Raw genomic sequence first — 20,619 nt, forward strand, 5'->3', positions numbered from 1 at the left:
ATACCACAAATAAAGTACCTCGGGCATATAATCAGCCAGGACGGCGTGAAACCAGACCCAGCCAAAATCAAAGCAATCACGGACCTACCACCACCGACCGACAAAGGCGCCCTAAGACGATTCCTCGGTATGGTGAGCTATCTAGCTAAATTCGTACCTTCTTATTCAGAGCGAACCGCCCAATTACGAAGCCTACTGAAAGCTGACGTTGAATACTACTGGGACGCCAACCTTCAACGCACGTATGATGATGTTAAAGCAGCAATTGCCTCGACACCAGTACTGAAGCTATACGACCCCAAATACCCTGCATAGTGTCAGTAGACGCAAGTCAAAACGGTGTCGGAGCTGTACTCTTACAAGATAGCCAACCAATCGAATACGCCTCAATGACTTTTGATCAAACCCAAGTCCGATATGCTCAGATCGAGAAGGAGCTTCTAGCCGTTCTTTTTGCGTGTGAACGCTTTAATTTTTATATCGCAGCCTCGAACGTCACGGTACAAACTGACCATCGTCCTCTCCTGGCGTCCATTAAGAAGCCGTTAAACATGATGTCCTCCAGACTTCAACGCTTGACGCTTCGCCTAGCTCGTTACGATCCCACATTGATCTATGTTCCAGGCTCGCAGCTGTATGTTGCCGATACTCTATCCAGAGCTACTTTACAAGATTCACGATACGACACCAGCTTCCTGAAAGAGCCTAATGCTACGGTCTACAGTCTCACGACCATGTCGCACACCAGGGAAGAAAAGTTCCGAACAGAAACTGAAAAGGATCAAACTTTGCAAGCTGTCATCCGCTACACCAGTGAAGGCTGGCCGACACACAGGAATAAAATAACTGATAAGACCGCCCAGCAATACTGGCCAGTACAAGAAGAGTTACACTTCAAAGATAGACTCCTGGAAACTCATCAATATATGAGACGATTCCGGTCACATGCATAGTTGCGTTCGGTTTAAAGATGAGAAAAAAATCGAAATCTTTGGTTTAGAAGAAGATGAAGGAATATTCTATTTATGGATTTTAGGAAATATTAATGCCGGATTTACAATTGCAATTGAAATAATAAGGAATGCGAAGAAGAAACTCAAATTAGTTATAAACTTTTAACAAAATAAGGTTCGAATCATAATCTCGAAATAATATTAGATTTCATTGCAATTTGTTTATATATTTATACGTATATGTATCTTGTGGATATATTTATAAGTAAATGTAATTTATGGATCTATTAATGCGCAATTTGTGTATATATTTATGCGTATATGTACTTTGGGTATATATTTATGCGTATATGTACTTTGTGTATATATTTACATGTATATGTACTCTGTATATATATATATGTATACATGTATATGTACTCTGTGTATATATATATATGTATACATGTATACGATTATGCAATTTCTGAATTTATGCAGATACGAAAATCAGTTATGTTTATTTACGGTCCATTGTTGGTTGAAAGTGATCTGTTGCCAGCATCTTCCACCGGTCGTAGTAGACCGGTATATTGTTTGCATGACACGCGTAACTCGAATACCAAAGTACACTTGACACTTGCTCGCAACCGACATATTTCGAATTTTAAATTTGGGGCTACACTTGACATGTGCTCGCAACCGACATATTTCGAATTTTAAATTTGGGGCTTTAGCCGAAAAGATTGGCCACCCTGCTCTTAATTAAACATGGTTCACGTCTTACAAACAGTTAATTTTAGGGTTGTAAATTTTCTGGAAAAATAAAACGCGGAAAATGTTCCGGAAACTTTTCCGCGAAGAGCAAAATTTTCCGCTAATCGGAAAAATATAAAACTATCAATTAAGTGAGCTTTGAGTCAATTTATCAAACTTTTAAAGATTTAAAGCATTCTCCAGTTATTTTGCCATCTTTAGAAGATTTATTAAAGTACTGCCAAATATAGTGGTTGATTTTCCCATATTTTGTGACTTTAAACAGGGTTAACAAACTTAATAACATTAACAACATAACACCTCGTTTCCCTTACGTTGACGCAGACGATCACTATCCTTTATGCCTGATAACTTTTAGTTTCAGTTGGGTCTTTTAACGGTTAGGACTCGAATCTCTAACGCCTTATACCGTCATAAGAGCAAACAGAAACCCTATGCATGCAAGCGATAGCCAATGAGTGAGCTTTTGCTATAGAGAATAGGGGTCACTATACTTTGTGCCCTTGGACAATTTTTGCCCCTCCGAATTCACCGAAAACAAAATAATGAGTGTTTTGAAAAGAAAGGCAATTGAAAATTGTCTGGACATTGATGTGGTGGGACCAGCGTATGATCATTATGTTGAGGAAACTAATGATAGAAACGATTTTCAAATTCACGAGTAAGTAAACAGATTTTTCAGTTTTCTTGGAGTAAGTACCAAATCTTGCTATTTTTAGAAAATACAGATATGTAGCATATAGGCAGTTCACAAGGATTACCTACAGGAAGTTAGGAAGAAATAGAAGGAAACCAATTCCAAGTTGCGTTGTGGCTAAAATAAGGGAAATATTTCCAAGCGAGGATTATGTTGGGTTTCGTTATCCCAGATTTGAATAATAATAAAATTAAAAACCAATGTAATCAATTGTTTTATTAAACATTTTTTTGGACTATTTTGTAAATCTGCTTTTTCTCTTCACAACAACTTCGTTTTTTCTAACACCGTCAGAATATTTTCCGGCTAGAGTATCAGCGTGACATGCTGGTGCCATTAGTTCACTTTCTGAAGTTACTTTCAAGGCATTTTCGTAGGTTTCATTCAGAAGCTTTACTACGTATTCTGTAAATAATTTGACAGAATTAATGGGATTAGTGACGTTGTAGTAAAACTGAATATTCCAACCAATTTTTAGCATATAAAATCTCAAGTTAGAATGTTATTTACCGTAAGTGTTATCCTTTGAAAGCTTCTTTGCTGTAGGCTCACCCCTTTTAGCTTTAGGAAAAGCTAAAAAAATACTTCCTCGCCATGCTCATTTATAACTTGCTGTTTGTGGCCATTCTCGTTGTAGTGCATTACCGTTAAATAAATTCTATAGGTAGAAAAAATACACCGTTTTATTCTTAAAACGTTCACCCTCGCGTTAATAATAGGGTACATTACCTTGACTTTAGTGAATCTTGGTGAAAATGAACTCTTTTTGTACAGAAAGAATTCAGGACAGAATGAAATACCTACACTGAATAAGTTTGGTAGTCACTTGAGAGATTTCAATTGCAGCCAACGTGTAGTATGAATTCACAATTTTGCTAATGCTCCAATATAGGTCTGATTCTATGATAATTGGGTTTTTGAGAACTAGGTAGATTTTTTATATCTCCATTTGGCACAATTAAGACTAGTCCCTAATTTTTTTCTTGGCGATACTATGGGAGACATAAAACTAACCTTTGTCAATCCAAACTTTTGTATCTTCTGCGGGTATAGGACCATGGTTGCATTTTGGATAAGTTTTGCTATGACCTTCAAGAATGTTACAAATATGATTTGTTAGGGACGTCCATTTGTCAATCCGTTCTTCTTTAGTTGTCCATGTGTTGGCAATCCAATAAACATGATTTATTATCGCTTGAATCCAAAGTTCAAGGATGCTATTAGATTTCTTCTTTGCAAGAGATGCAAGTTTGGTCTTGATATCTAATCCAAAGAATATTTTTAGCAAAATTGATCGAGAATATTTCATGCATTGATTTGAAATATTACTTTTACAAACATGCCAGTTGTCTAATTCATGTTTTACATTAGGGAGATGGTCTCTCACGTATGCCGTAATACTTGGGTGCTTGTCTGTTACGATTTTTTTTACTTCCAAACCAAATAAAAAAACAAATATGCCAATCCACGTATCAAACCCTCAATTTCCATTTAGTTTGAGCTGCTAACTTCTGTAGACTTTTTGAGAATATTTATCAGTAAATTCAATATAAAGTATACCCACTGTTATTGTTGACTTACTTGTAGTAATTCAACGTGCAAAATTTTATGAGATGCAGCTTCCATAAAAGTATAGGTGCCATACTTGGCTGAAAACCCTGGACTGTCAGCTCTACCGTCACCACAGATAACTATTGGCTCGGATAAACAAGCTGCCAGAAGTTTTTCTTGTTCACCAAGCGAAATCTATAGTCATGCATTTTTATTTTTTAGTAAAATATGCGGTGTAAAAACTAATATCTGTTAACTGTTTATGTAACATACCCTTTCAAAAACAGGGTGAAACATTCTTTGGTATTAGAAATACATTCTAGTTGAGCAAATTTTTAGGTTGAATTGTTTCAGGGTTGTTATGAACTTTGTTGGGAGAATTGCAGCGTAAAACATGGAAGCTACTTGCAAGTAATTTCCCCAAAATGTAAGGCCAAATTTAGGTTGACTGTCCCAAATGAAAACACAGCCATCTAAACATTGTGGTTATTTGTAGAGCTGTGCCAGCTACTTTTTTTGTTATTTTTATTATCGGCTGTTTGTGGCAAATATGGCAGATTTTAAATAACATCAACAAATTTTAGGCAAATACTATGTATTTGTCTTCATGATGAGGTACTGGATGCGAGAGAAACTCTTCCTCCCTAAAAGTAATGTAAAATTGATAACATCAGGCTAATCCGAGTATTATCACGATTTACCCTTCAGATTCTGATGCTTCTGTATCCTCATCTCTTGACTAGCTCTGCTACTCTGAGTAGGCTCATACGATGAGTCAAAGTTATCATTTACATCCATTGAAGAGCATGTCTGCTCAGTTTCTTGGGATAAAGTTTGAGAACACATATTTTCTAAACACTGAGCGCTTTCTTGAGAAACTTCATTCTCCAGTACTGCATCACATTGGACGTATCGAGAAACACCTATTATTTAAGTATTTCTTATTTAAATATTTCTTATGAAAGTGAAGTACAACAGTGTACCTTTTATCCGCGCTTGGATGCCAATGTTTCTACAAGGAATTTTTGCCTGTACAGATACAGTTTTTTTATGTCCTGCAAAATAGTTTACATTTGCTATTAGAGAATATGCAGCCATTATACCGATCCAAGATGGCGGCCACTCAAGGGGGAGGAGTCGGGTTTTTTCGATCTCCTCTCTTTACCTGTCAATATTTGATTGATTGTATAGGCTTATAACAAAAGATGGTTTTGTAGGAATAAAGACCATAATATAAAGTAAAAAAGTTATTTTATTTTCTTTAAAAGTATAGGTTCTAATATTAAAGATATTTTTTCAATTTTCATTTTAAAATGCATTTGATTTATTCTAAAATAATTCCTTCTATCTTCGTAAGGAAGAAGATAAATTTTAATATTATTTTTAAATCTTACGTAAGTCATTAAGTTTTTCTTTGATATACAAAGCGTTAAGTTGTTTCCCAATGTAGAGTTCCAAAACTAATCTTTCGAGATCTTTAGTTTTGACTTTAAAGGTATGATAAAGTTCTTCCGGGTTTTCTTGAGGTTTTTCCGGTGGATTTTCCTCAGTCTTGACGTTTATATTTTTGGTGTACGTTTCTGTTTCATCAATGGTAAAGGGTATGTTTTTAGTATGCCCACCTCTGATAAAATTACATTTAGGGAAATGTTTTAAATGTTCTTCGTAAGGATTATCGGTCGGTTTCCATGCTAGCAAAATCCCGTTGCATTCGAAGCATTGTACTAGATCATCGGTATGTAATGAATAAAATCCCGCTCTGCTTAAAGCTTTTTTATAGTTTTCATCTTGTGGCCAGGAGTAAAAAGAGTGATATCTTTGCAGCTCGGAGTTCATGATAGTGAATGAATATGATGATAGGATTATCTGAGTTATATCCTCCTTAAATTTACTACCCCCCCTTTATTACTTTCCCCCTTCCTTAATATACGAAATAAAAGAAAGCAGTATTAAAAAAGGTGACACATTTATTTTTTAAAAATACAAAAGAGATTACAAAGAGTATTTTCTAACAAAAGGATTAAGTTAATCTTTACGGGCGCGCTTCAACATGTTTGTAACAATGACGTCATTTTTCAAGCAATCTCGTCCAAACTGTCGCATGAATGATTTGTGGCTCTTTCTTTTTGTTCTTTGTATTATATACATAATACAATATAGTCCGCATGTCGAACTTGACAAGTTTTGAAGTCTTCTTTTGTTAAAGGACCATTTTCTTGAATTTCTTTTAACAAATTCTTTAATCGAGGGGAGAAAGTTCCCTAAAGCCAAGGAGTCAAAGTAATAACCCCTTCTGTTTCCATCAAAGTAAACGGATACCCAGTCAATTTTTTCGGGTAATAAATCACTTGGGTAAACACCTAGGAAATGTGGCGTGAATCGTAGAAATCGTGTTATCTGATCGGCGTTCATTATTTGTTTAACAAACGATTGACACGTTTCTATTTTTATCTATTTGTAACAAAGCCTGGAATTCGGCTAATACGATACGTATTGGCCGTGGGTTTTTCAAAGCCCAATTCTAATCTTAATTGTCCTTGTTTCGTGGGACTCCAATGATCTGAATGACTCGTGTAACCGTCAGGTGTTAAGTCTAAACAGTAAATGGCGTAACCCGAGGCAAAGTCGTCCATAGAGATATTGTTCCCCTTGTCATTGTATTGGCACTTTGACCATCCTTCAAGTCGGCTAGGAATTTGATGATCCGATAATTTTAAATTGCAAACTGTTCCAAGTTTCTAATCCTGTAATATTTTACCCCGTTAAGTCCCTAATTTTAACTGTAAATCAATCTCAATGTAGAAACCTCCGGAACCGAAAAATATTAAGCTGCTGTTAAGAACAATATCAAGCTTATTAAGGATTTTCGTTTAAAGTTCAAGGCTACGACCAAGAAAGGTGTGAAAGGACGGAGTTCAATACTTTTTCCTTTCGTAAAAAGGAAGGTAACCCCTTTCGTATTCTATACAATGGTATGTAAGTTTGCTGTAATACATTCGGTGTACGTAGGATTAGAGATAAAGATCATAATATAAAGTAAATAAGACAAGAATGAAGACTATGTTTTGGTCTATTCTATTGTAATAGGGTTAGTTAGCGAAGTATTTGGAGGCCAGTGGCTACTTGCATATAGTGCATTTCTGGTTCTTATTGCTTATTATAGATTTTTTTTTTTACATACAATCCAAATTTATATGATTCTCAGTTGACGAATTTAAGTAGAAAGCAAAAACTTCCGTAATATTTCCCATTCATCTGTAACTTCATCCTTTCATATCTCTATGGGCTTATAGATGTAGGCCCTAATTTAAAGTAAAAGAACTTTTCATGTTCCTCCTCTATTTTATTTTGCTATAAAAGCAAAAGATCTAATTATGAAAGGAAATTGATATAATATAAACTAATTTCTCCAATCTGCGTAACTACGGTATAAATTTATATACTATTATCAAGTAACAATACAAGTCTGTTTCACTAAAGAATATCTGAGCCTAGATTGTCACATCTATGTCATAGTGGAGGGGGGGAGGGAGAAGTTAGTATACTCCCGTCACGACTGTATTATCTATGCAGTTAGCCCTTTAAGCAGAGTTAACTTCTTAATACAAAGGTAATTAAAATTGCGTTGTATAAAATTTATTTTGGAGTATAGGCCATAGTTTACCATTCTTTATGACTCTCATGATAAGTAGTACTTGATTTATTCTAAATTAACTTCTTCTATCTTCAAAAGAAAGTTCATATTAACTATCATTAAATTTAGTGTAAGGCATTAATCTATTTTTTAATTTAAACTGCTAAGTCAAATATTTTTGAGATGTGTGGTTTTGAAATTAAAAGTAATTACCAATTCAATTGATCATTTTCCTATATCCCTTTGTTTTTTCTTCGTTGACATCGAAAGGTTTGTTTGCTGGTTCAGCGTATTTTCCATGGAAATCAATGCTGAATTGTATGTTTATCGTTCGGCAAGCGGCTCTTATAGAGTTTCCCATGCTGCAAACGTTCCTTTATATGATAGACCTTATATATTGTCAGGTAGAGAATAAAACCTTGCATTACTTAAAGATCTTAGATCAGTGGCTTCTCTCTCGCTCGCAGTCCATGGTACTGAGAAAGGTACTGAAGCTATTATAGTATCTACCCGTTATACGAAGGTATTTACTACCCCTTCCCCCCCGCAAACCACGTTTTTGAGATGTTTACCCCCCAATAAACCCCCCCCATCTGTGACGTATGCAATATCTTTGAAAATATTCTTATTTTAATTAAAGAGGACCACTTTAAAAAATGTACATTATACAAACTAACAATTACGAAAACCGTTCTCCTTTATGATCTATTATTATGTATGCCAATAAGAAATCCATATTTAAATGCAATAAACTTAACTTTAATTTTTAAAATTTTACACTATTAGCATAAAATTTATACTGTCCTCGTTCTGGTATACGAAATCAGCGTATAAAAGGCTCTTTTCCAATGCGCACGGACGATGACGGGCTAACGTGTTTCTTTGGTGGTCATAGAGACAGGTGACACGTGTCTCACCTTCTATATCCATGGCCTTTGGACAATCCACGTCATTCAAATTTATGACTTCTTTATTTAAAATATTAAAAAGAAAGAAACATTTTTGATTACCCTTGCAATATATACGGTCTGCGAACCGGGTACCTAACATGAGACAGCGACGAAGATTGTGATAAGGTGTTTCTCTTCGTCCAAATGAGATTCCGTGTAAGTTTCTGGTGATGTAGCTATTGAGTCGTTGTGTAGACGAAGGTAGCGTAGATTGACTATAAGGCGGTAAAAATATCCATGACACTATTCCTGGAATTTTAGTAACAGTAGCACAACTTGGTTCTTTAACTATCAGATCGCCTGCGAGGTTGCATTTTTCGTCCTTCCCGTGTAGATACTCAAAGTCAACTACTACAGATTTCATGTTATCTAGAAGATAGTTTCCTAAATGATGATTCTCCAAATGGTTGGAGTGCGGTTTATATACTTTTCAAAGTCCTTTCACTCAGTATATTAGCTATAGAATATAAATCACATGACGGAAGGTGGTAGCATGCTGAAACACGTATGATAATAGCTCTTAAGAGGTCCAATCGTTGCCCTCAAATTAACAAAAGAACTGTGTTTTCGACAGAAGATTAAAAATGCAGAGACAGCAATCTCCTTTTAATGTCAGGCGGTCAAACATTCTCCACAAAAGGTATATTGACAGATGTCTTAAAAGGGGATGTAAAGGTAAATAATGAACCCATGGCTAAATTTATTAGACAGATAATTATAGTTTTGTTGAGCCTATGTACCCTTAAAGCATTAACGTCTAAAGTACCAAGAATGCGTACGAGATCTTAAATAAATCTTCAAACTTTTCTTCGTGATATTTTGTATACTAGTTTTTAGCTAACGTTTCAAAAACTTTAACATAAGAATACGCCTACAGTCAAACCATTCAGCAATGGGAAAAAATAGGCATTTCAACGTTTCTTATTGTATTGTGCATTTTATTACAATTGTGTATACTAGATTTAGCTAAGGTTTCAAAAACTGACATAAAAATACGCCTACAATCAAACCATACAATTGTGAAAAAATAGATGCTTCAAAGTATTTCGGAAAATGTGTAAAAATGATTAAGCGGTTAGACGAGATCTTTATGAATTTTCATAATTATCCGACAAGTTTTATCACGTTTTTAAATTTTTACAATTTTTTTCTATACTTTTTTCATTTCTCTTTGGAGTTTTTATCCAGGTAAATTCCAATAGCTTAATTGAAACTGAAAACCACGAAAACTATGTCTATAATTACAATGTCTATATTAGTGAGTAGACTAGCATATATTTCTACAGGAAATAACCTAATGGCTAAGTACCCCAGTAGGAGCTATGTCACGGTCGCGACCCTGATACATGGAAAAACTAAAAGCGTTAAAAAATCATATGTTTTTATTTAAATTCCTCTTTTATATGGGTTTTTTAGAACATTTAAATGCTGTTTGGTTTAAATAACCATGATGGCCATATAATTTTATTCTGTTCGAGTCTCCATTTGCCTGTTTAACCAATCAGAGTTTGGTTGAATTATCTAATTTCGTTTATTGTGTATCATATGGTACAGATGACAAAACTAAAAATCCAAAGACATTGTGAAGTATAACAACGCGAATGCGAAACACTATGTAGTAACAATCATAAATATGAATGTTAAAATTCAAATTTGGTTGTTTTTTTTTTTCATTTTATGCGAAATTTCTCAATAGTAACGAATATGTTTTTCAAAACCCCGATTAACCGTAGGTACATACGTTATTATAGCAAAATAATTAGATTGTTTATCTCATATTTAACGTAAGAAATAAAATTATCAGAAGAAAAGGCAAAACCAACGTTCATGCTAAAAAGTCTGCCAATTGAATTAACGCCCCAATTCCTACTAAGCCACAGAGAATGTTAAAAATATATTTAAGTTATAAAACTAAGCGAACTTTGCAAATTACTCTACTGAAGAACAAGTACAAAAACCCCCTCTTTAACTACCTTTTCTTATTTTTAGGGAGGTACTGGTTAAAAATGTTTAGGTATCTAGGATACCCCTGACAATTTATTCATATGATAGCAACACTATTCTTAATGCACGTGGTAAAACAAAGAATAAATAGAAAATGAATACAAGCGATGTTAGAATTGCGTTTCCCCCCCCCCCTCTCCCACAAATAGTAGATATACTACGCCTGGTTTTTTTAACCTCTGTGAGTGCTAGAGTACATCAATTTTAAAGGAAATAGTGAACTATTCCTATACATCAATGGTTGTATAAAATGGATAATTTCTAGGTCTGATTAATCAGTTGGATTTAATGATAGTTTTTTAGTTTTAGAAACATTTGTAAAAATAGGGAATACCCCACTGTTACAATATTAACTTATTATAACATAATAAGGAACATATAGCCATTTATAAAATAAATTTCAGTTATAAAAGTTTACAAGTTTTTTTTTAACTTTTCATAATTTTAATATTTTTTTTTAACTTTATATTTTTAATTATTTTGCCTTTTTTATTAACTTTATTTTAAAATTATTTTACCTTTTTTAACATTTTTTTTCAGTTGTTTTTCTTCGAATATTTTTGAACACTTTTGTATAGCTTTTTTTTAATTTTTTATATTTTTCATGCATGCTAATAACTACCAAAAATGTCGAAGTTGATGAATATTTTAATAATCACTATTACGAATGTAAAAGCCATTTAAGGTTATAACCCAATTCTAGCATTTGCGGCGGGAGGATAGAAAATTGATTCAGAAGTTCAAGTCTGACTTCGAAGCGAAGTCAGTTATCCATCCCTATATAGGGATGCCAAAATAAATAGGGGAAAGTGTCGGACTGCCATATTTTCCTGCCTTTGCCTTACCTTGACATGCATTTCGAGACGCTCAAGCGCTCGAGAGGTGTTTAAAATGGTATCAGCCAATCAGATATGATGTCATTCTTCCCGAAAATAACGCTCGTACGCCACCAAACGGGAGAATTTGGCATAGACTTATCTCAAGGAAGAGTCACAACCTCCGCGCTCTGTTCTATTTTCTTTAGTGTTATTTTCGCGTTTGAACGAGGTTGAAGTTGGTTTAAAACGTTAGCACGTCGAAATTCAATTAAAAATTCTGCAGATGTTCTTGAAATCATCATTTAATTCAAAAAGCACATCGTTAAAATCCTTTAGAATTTCGTTTTAACTTAGGCCCTGGGTTGTCATTATAAGCTTAAACGTTTTAATACTAGTAAATAACATCAAAATTACCCAACTAAATTAATACAATCATGTACATCATCAAATTAAATTGTGACGATAAACTGCAGTGGCCACGGTAAGACTCAGTCAATAGCAGCTAATGTAAAATAAAACCGCCCTATTGGAGTCTACCCATTCAACCGAATACCACTGAGAAGAATCCCATTCGTCCTAAAATTTCTAGCCAGTATTTTAAAATCTAGCCTAATGGCGGTTTTCTATTAAAAGGGAATATTTTCCCATTCAATCGAATCAAATTGGAAAGAATTCTCTTCAATCGAAAGTTCCAAGCTAGTATATGTTTATTTGATTTCGAAGTGGTCTGCGTCCCACCGTGGTCTAGTGGTAAAGCGTCGGATCGTCACGCGGAAAATCTTCGTTCGAATCTCCATCAGGAAAGTGAGTTTACTAGTATCGAATTATAAATATAATTCTGAATAATCGATAATAATCGAATTTAATTTCCTTGCAGGTGCTGAATTTAGAAGGCAAATTTATAATCAGCAGTATTAAGGATTTCACAACGAGAAATATAGCAATGTTAAGTTAGGTAAGTAATATTTTATAAATCATTTAACAATGTTACGCCTTTTCCAAAATATTGATGTTTAGCTTCATTGACTTCTCAAATAATATGCCTTTTCCAAATCATTACTGTTATGTTAGGTTTGGTTCAGTTAGGTTAGTAATATTTTATAAATCATTTAACAATGTTACACCTTTTCCAAAAATTTATGTTTAGCTTCATTGACTTCTCCAATAATATGCCTTTTCCAAAACATTACTGTTATGTTAGGTTAGGTTTGGTTAAGTTAGGTTAGTAATATTTTATAAATCATTTAACAATGTTACGCCTTTTCCAAAATATTTGTGTTTAGCTTCATTGACTTCTCAAATAATATGCCTTTTCCTGTTATGTTAGGTTTGGTTTGGTTAGGAGGACGTCTCTTCCTCTTTTGAGCGGTTATACACCTCAAGTAAGTGTCTCCCTTATGGAATGAAAAATAAATAAATAAAACCATCAAATTCTACTCTATTTGAGTCTTTTTGGGTATGCAATATTGGGTTAATTGGAATAGAGAACTGGGAATTGGGTTGAATGAGGTTTGGATAAATTGGAATTGGGTTGAATGAGGTTGAGATAAATGGGAATTGGGTTGAATGAGGTTTGGATAAATGGGAATTGGGTTGACTGAGGTTTGGATAAATGGGAATTGGGTTGACTGAGGTTTGGATAAATGGGAATTCGGTGGTTTAAATAGGGTGAAATGGGGGTTAACCTTAATTAGTACCCAAAAAGTTATAAGTGCAATATGACCATTAATTTTTCATATATTTACGTACAAAATATAAAATCATTAATTGGCTAAATCATTTTTATAAGAAAATAACTATAGAGGCTTTTTAGACCAAATTACTGCAATAATTTACCGCCAAATTCGGCTACATTTCGGTCGAAAGGGATATGTTGAATGGGTTCCGGTCGAATGGGCCAGGAGCGCACTATTTCTTCACGTGCAATATCAAAAATTATTTTAGGTACGTCGTAGATAGGTGAGGGGGATGGAACACATTTCGCGAGTATGCATTCACCAATCCACATGCATGTCATAGACGAAGGAGGCAGTCCGACACTTTCCCCTATTTATTTTTGTTTATACCCTCTTTGGTGCTGAGTGAGCTCCAAGAGAGAAAGGAATAGGATATAAAAGCGGTACGAGCGGGCGAGGGTTCTATTGACGCGCTCTTCGGCGATTTTGACCTTAGATCTATTGATTTCTTTTTAGCTTAAAGGTATAAGTGTGACTAATAATTTTACCCGAGTAGTAGTAGTAGTAGTAATTAAATAAATAAATATTTCACGTTGCCAAGCAACCATTGAAGAAATATCCCCGGACCGGTAAATTAAAGAATATTACCCTAGAAGTATATTTATTGTTATAGGGTTATCTTGAGTGCGTAAACGATGTGGCTTAATTATGGGCTAGACCATCTTGTTTTACTTGGTGAAGGTAATCGAATTCTTTGGAAGTGTTTCTATAGCGCAAGCAGCTTTCGTCGTTGAGCTCGTGATCGAGTGGGCTATGGTTATATATGGTATATCGGAAGAATCAGAACTTACTACTCTGGGAAACGCCCCAAATACATCAGAAGGAACATCCGTCTTACGTATATGCGCTGTTAATATTGTCAAATCTTTATAATAAAATTGCATGGATATACCTGACAATTCGTCTTTTTTATAGGGACAAGGCAGAAGCGAATGATTCTAAAAATAAAATTAATGTTTTGAAATTTGTAACTTAAACTGCGTACGTTTACGTTTTTTGAAGTTGAAACTTGTCTTACAAATATTAAAACATGATTCCTGAACTGTTCATACCTGAAAATAAAGAAATTCATTATATAACTTAACAATTACACGTATAAAGTTTTCGCGGCTCATTCCAATTTTAGAGGCCGTTTTCCATAGTGGGAAATGTTTTAGTAGGATAGTAGGAAAAATAATAGTATTCCCCCTACGCGGAAAAGCAAAACCTAGGATGTAGAAAATAGTATGAATTGCTACATTGTGCCGACTAAACGTAGGTAAATGTGCTCCTGTTTTTGTTATGAACAGTCTCATAAGATGCCGCCTTTTCCAAAATATTGCTATTTTACTGTCTTTCAACCGTGAAAAGAAGCGCATACTTAGTCGTTCGTGAATAAACAGGAAGAACGAAATAGGGTTTTACATTGGCCTTTTAACTAGGCGTTTTAAGTGTCCTAATTGCGAGGCCAGCACAGAATGAACATGCAAAACGAAATGTTGGAGTAATGCATGGGCCTTTTAATCAAGGGTACTTAGAGACCTAATTGCGAGGCCAGTACAGATACGCCCTTTCGTTCAAAGGAGATTAGACCAGGTTAGGTTATAGAGAGCTGCACGGAACGGAATTGTTTCCGTTTTCCGCGGAGTCCGTTCCGTTCCGCCGGCTTAAAACGGAATAGGAAGGAAGAAAGATCTATATAACGGAAACGGATCGGAATCGGAAAAACTAATGAAGGAGTTGTGGAAACGGAACGGAAACGGAAAAGCTAATGAACGATTTTGTGGAAACGGAACGGATTCGGAAAAGCTAACGAACGATTTTGTGGAAACGGAACGGAAACGGAAAAGCTAACGAACGATTTTGTGGAAACGGAAGAGGTAATGAAGGAATTGTGGAAACGGAACGGAAACGGAAGAGCTAATGAGCGATTTTATGGAAACGTAACGGAACCAGGAAAAAATGTGTTATGTTACGGCATGGATAAAGAATACCCCTGAGGAGTTTTCACTCTACAGGATAGGCAACTCCCTATCTCGAACGACAGCTTATTCATATACTTTATTACAGCATCGGTTTTCAGCACGCGCAAAGCTAGGTCTCTTTGTAACTTAACTTTGTACGTGATGTCACGAGACGAAAAACTTCAGGATTTAATGTATCCGCGAGTTTTTTTTAGCTCGAGTGTAAGCACCTCAAGGCCTTAGTTTCAGATGCGTGTGAAATTGCATACAGCCTGCTGCGCGTATTTGAATCTAAGGCCTGAGGTTTTTCGTCTCTTGTAAGCACGCACAAAGCTAAGTTACTTAGAGACCTAGCAATGCGCGTGCTGACAACCGATCTTGTAATAGCGTATGTACAGAATAAGCTGTTCTTCGAGATAGGGAGTTGCCTATACTATAGTGTGTAAAGAAATTTCCTCTCGCGCATTTTTTATCCACGGTTAAGGAATTAAATAGGATCGGACACAGATCTTTTGTTCTCTGCAGCTCTCTAGTGAGCTGCACCGAAAGGAATTTTTCCGTTTTCCGCGAAGTCCGTTCCGTTCAGCCGGATAAAAACGGAAACAGAACGGAACCGGAAGAGCCAATGAAGGAGTTGTGGAATCGGAACGGAAACGGAAAAGCTTATGAACGATTTTATGGAAACGGAACGGAAACGGAAAAGCTTATGAACGATTTTATGGAAACGGAACGGAAACGGAAAAGCTAATGGACGATTTTATGGAAACGGAACGGAAACGGAAAAGCTAATGAACGATTTTGTGGAAACGGAACGGAAACGGAAGAGCTAATGAAGGATTTGTGGAAACGGAATAGCTAATGAAGGAGTTTTGAAAAACGGAACGGAAAAAGGAAAAAATATCTTATGGCTACTGAATCGAAACGGATCGGACACAGATATTTTGTCCTCTGCAGCTCTCTATTAGGTTAGGTTTAAGCGATACGGATGAAAAGCTTGTTTTTAAAATTTCATGTCGGGCCTCTCAAGTAGGCGTCGATAGTCGGAACCGTGGACAATTGCACGGGCCTCTGAACTAAGCGTAGAAGACGAAGTCCTTACTATTTTCGAGAACGAACCAGAAGCAAGTACCCGCCAGGTGGGTAAGCGATTAGGCGTTGGTCACGTGCTCGTGTGGATAATTCTCAAAAGTCACCAGTTGTCATTTTCAAAAGGTTCAAGGTTTGAATCCCGCGGATAACCCACGACGTACGGCGTTTTGCCAGTGGTTTCTGCCTCAGATAAACGCCATTGATTTTCCGCGTAGTCTGTTAGTCACAGACGAAGCTAACTTTTCGTGAGATGGTATAATTAACCCGCATAATAAGCATCAATGGTCCCAAAAAAATCCTCACGCATCGTTCGTTAAATCTCACCAAGTACAATTTATTTTTAAACGTTACGTTCAGCATTAGTATATAATAAGGCACTTGTGCATAGTAAAATTGGTGTTTTTTAAGGTAGTATTATATAAATGCCAGTATTTTAATCAATATTCATGTGTATTTTGGTAGTATTCGTATGAAAAAACGGTAGTAATATTTCTTTGAAAAATCAGATTTTCGTGCTCATTATATGTTCTAAATCTAAAACAACCTCTGATTCTTCCGCCTAGGCCCGAAATCGTTAATCAGTTTTCAGCGGCAATTAAATAATGGCTGATACTCTCGGTTCTCTCTCTCTCGAGCTGAATGAAAACCAGCACGTGTCCCATGACGTAATAGCCAATGCTTATTGTGATTGGTTTGCTCCCTCTCTGACTTTAGTCGGCCCGACTCCAATCGCCTACCTACCCGATTAAAATCCGAGCTTGAACCTGACAATAGTACGGTTGGGTGAAACGTTCATATTGCCTGACAATCTGTCCTGACGGGTCAGATCGGCTTTGTCAGCTGACTAAAGTTGGGTAATGTGAACGGGCCTTTAGTTCGTGACAAAAACTTGACAAGTAAGCTAGAATTTAATAATTTATTCAACATTTGCTTAAATAACGACGCGTACAGTCTGTTATAAAAGTCTTTGCCCGTTGATTTTTTTTCCGAAAATTTTGAATAATTCAAACACCGTTGATCTCAGAGAATTGATATTTGACAATATGATAGATATTTTAGTTCTCCATCAAATGAGACCAAATTTGAAGTCGTAAGTCGAAGCACGTGCTAAAAAAAGCGAATTTTTTGAAAATCTGAAAATGTTCAACTTTTTAAATATTAGTTTTTGGCGAAAATAAATGGGATTTTCGTTATCAGGGGGGTCAGTTTATATGTAGAAAGTGTCTTCAATTTCCTTATATCTTTAATATTTCGCAGGATATTTCAATTTGTTTAAATTTATAAAATTGAGAACCCTCTAAGTTCCACAAAAAGTGAAAATGAAAACCGTTTACCCAGATATCTAGAACATCCCATATAGGGTATTTCTACCTATCTTTTTGTTGATATGACGAATTAGTAAGTTCCAGCTAACTTTAACTTTTCATTATGTTTAAAGGGATACATAAATGTTCTAATTTTAAGAATTTAGTCTTTCACTTCAATATTACCTGGCCGTTGTAAATGTCACACGGAATTTTTCTTAAATATAAAGACTACTTTCCCATTGGTTTAGTAGCCGGGCCTGAAATAAGGTAAAATTATTATATAACGTGTGTCCAGTAACCCCTCCTTTGACTGGAAAATATATAGAACCCTGCCCTCCGGAGTGTCCAAAAATAGTGTCGAAACCTAATAGTCAAGCTATCTCAACTTCGGAAATATTTATCGGTCAAAATGTGAAGTGACCTTAATTTTTTTAAAAAAATATGGGGCATTTTCAAATTTATTTGGACAATGTCCTGTGTCCTGTGCTTATTCCCGGCCCTGTTTAGTAGTGTTTACCTGTTTGGATTAAATCTCGTAATCTAAGCTGCAAAATCCCCCGGTCATTTTCCCTCATCCTAGAAGAACGCAAAGCCCCCCTCCATTCTCAAGGCAAAATCCCCCGGTCATTTTCCCTCATCCTAGAAGAAAGTAAAGCCCTCCCCCCATTCTCAAGGCAAAATCCCCGGTCATTTTCCCTCATCCTAGAAGAAAGTAAAGCCCCCCCCCATTCTCAAGGCAAAATCCGCTGGTAATTTTTCCTCATCCTAGAAGAAAGTAAAGCCCCCCCCCCATTCTCAATTCAAAATTCCCCGGTCATTTTCCCGCTATCTTAGAAACACCTCACTTGGATAGACTATTGGATTTCTTACTTACGGTTTCAGTGTTACTTTTGCCAATTAATACTAAAAAAATTCCTTTTTATATAAAAATATTTTATTTTCATAAGTAATTATGTGTTGAACTCCTTAAGGTTTTGAAATATGATGAGGGCCAATAAATTGATAAAAGAGGCAAACAAGATAGAGACTGCGGCAGTTATGATAAACGTCCTGCATGGTTCGTGTGTCGAAATTACCAAGATCTACTTAACATACTTTTTAAATTTTTAGTTCAATAGCTCAAGTTGCTCAACTCGGCTCGCATTTTGGCTTGATAAAAACACTGAAACTAATGAATGGAGTTTTGTGGAGAGTTGTTTATTTGGCCAAGAGAAACTTTGGAGAAATATCTCTTTTCTCGCGAAATAGTAATATATCGTAGTTGTTGTTCAATAAGCGTTTAAACGCTCACTTTGAGATATCCATTTTAGACCTTCCAGAGCTCTTCTTCCGCGCCAATTGTGTCGGTATGCAGGAGGCGCTCCCAAAGAGCGCAACAGCAGAACATCGAAGAGACTAGGACGAGTGGCCGCTTCAGTGGTGTTACTTGGGAAACAATCAAGCCGGAATCCTCCACCATATCCAGGGCAGGTTGGCCGGTAGCGCTTACATAAACGTTTTGCCGGAAGCCATGATTCCATCGGCAGCCGCAATTTACGAATTGGAACATGCAGGAGAGTATTACTAATTTAATGTTTTCCCCGAAGGACCATGATGTTTTATAAATATTTTTGGTTTTCAGTTTCCATTTCATGCAAGACAACTGTCCAGCGCACACTGCCAGGGTCGTAACAGCCTTCTTGAACGGTGGAATACAGACGTTGAGCTGGCCTGCCAAGTCCCCCGATTTGAACCCGGTTGAGAACCTTTGGTCAGCAGTAGTTCAACTCAGTTTTTAAAAATTTTGAAAAATATTCATTAGTTTCAATGTTTTTATCAAGCCAAAATGCGAGCCGAGTTGAGCAACTTGAGCTATTGAACTAAAAATTTATAAAGTATGTTAAGTAGATCTTGGTAATTTCGGCACACGAACCATGCAGGACGTTTATCATAACTGCCGCAGTCTCTATCTTGTTTGCCTCTTTTATCAATTTATTGGCGCTCATCATATTTCAAAACCTTAAGGAGTTCAACACATAATTACTTATGATAATAAAATATTTTTATATAAAAAGGAATTTTTTTAGTATTAATTGGCAAAAGTAACACTGAAACCGTAAGTAAGAAATCCAATAGTCTATCCAAGTGAGGTGTTTCTAGGATAGCGGGAAAATGACCGGGGGATTTTGCCTTGAGAATGGGGGGGGGCTTTACTTTCTTCTAGGATGAGGAAAAATGACCAGGGGATTTTGCCTTGAGAATGGGGGGGGGCTTTACTTTCTTCTAGGATGAGGGAAAATGACCGGGGGATTTTGCCTTGAGAATGGGGGGAGGGCTTTACTTTCTTCTAGGATGAGGGAAAATGACCGGAGGATTTTACCTTGAGAATGGAGGGGGGCTTTGCGTTCATCTAGGATGAGGGAAAATGACCGGGGGATTTTGCAGCTTAGATTACGAGATTTAATCCAAACAGGTAAACACTACTAAACAGGGCCGGGAATAAGCACAGGACACAGGACATTGTCCAAATAAATTTGAAAATGCCCCATATTTTTTTAAAAAAATTAAGGTCACTTCACATTTTGACCGATAAATATTTCCGAAGTTGAGATAGCTCGACTATTAGGTTTCGACACTATTTTTGGACACTCCGGAGGTCAGGGTTCTATATATTTTCCAGTCAAAGGAGGGGTTACTGGACACACGTTATATAATAATTTTACCTTATTTCAGGCCCGGCTACTAAACCAATGGGAAAGTAGTCTTTATATTTAAAAAAAATTCCGTGTGACATTTACAACGGCCAGGTAATATTGAAGTGAAAGACTAAATTCTTAAAATTAGAACATTTATGTATCCCTTTAAACATAATGAAAAGTTAAAGTTAGCTGGAACTTACTAATTCGTCATATCAACAAAAAGATAGGTAGAAATACCCTATATGGGATGTTCTAGATATCTGGGTAAACGGTTTTCATTTTCACTTTTTGTGGAACTTAGAGGGTTCTCAATTTTATAAATTTAAACAAATTGAAATATCTTGCGAAATATTAAAGATATAAGGAAATTGAAGACACTTTCTACATATAAACTGACCCCCCTGATAACGAAAATCCCATTTATTTTCTCCAAAAACTAATATTTAAAAAGTTGAACATTTTCAGATTTTCGAAAAATTCGCTTTTTTTACCACGTCCTTCGA

General features: G+C 35.8%; 1 protein-coding gene and 1 long non-coding RNA gene across 2 annotated transcripts; both read right to left on the reverse strand.

Moving 5' to 3' along the window:
- Positions 1–7,225: 7,225 nt before the first annotated feature.
- On the reverse strand, positions 7,226–8,068 carry LOC149650590 (uncharacterized). The gene is made up of 3 exons (XR_016371519.1): positions 8,020–8,068; positions 7,805–7,953; positions 7,226–7,259 (listed from the first exon to the last, which is right to left on the reverse strand). It is a non-coding gene; the product is annotated as an uncharacterized LOC149650590 (long non-coding RNA).
- A 260-nt stretch (positions 8,069–8,328) lies between these two features.
- LOC149650591 (uncharacterized) lies at positions 8,329–9,005 on the reverse strand. Its single transcript, XM_089849091.1, has 3 exons — positions 8,969–9,005; positions 8,635–8,910; positions 8,329–8,559 (listed from the first exon to the last, which is right to left on the reverse strand). The coding sequence occupies exons 2-3, from the start codon at positions 8,903–8,905 to the stop codon at positions 8,366–8,368; spliced, it is 465 nt and encodes a 154-aa protein (XP_089705217.1). The 5' UTR covers positions 8,906–8,910; positions 8,969–9,005; the 3' UTR covers positions 8,329–8,365.
- Positions 9,006–20,619: the final 11,614 nt, after the last annotated feature.

This window comes from Phalangium opilio, unplaced genomic scaffold (assembly GCF_054372755.1).
Source record: "Phalangium opilio isolate 3A_F unplaced genomic scaffold, DU_Popi_V2 ptg000085l_1, whole genome shotgun sequence".
NCBI classification, from domain to species: domain Eukaryota; kingdom Metazoa; phylum Arthropoda; class Arachnida; order Opiliones; family Phalangiidae; genus Phalangium; species Phalangium opilio.

Coding starts and splice junctions, on each gene's coding strand:
- LOC149650591 (XM_089849091.1), bottom strand. CDS start 8,905: ATGAAATCTGTAGTAGTTGACTTTGAGTATCTACACGGGAAGGACGAA. Junction 8,560..8,634: donor TCGTCGCTGTCTCATGTTAG/GTACCCGGTTCG, acceptor TTTTAAATAAAG/AAGTCATAAATTTGAATGAC.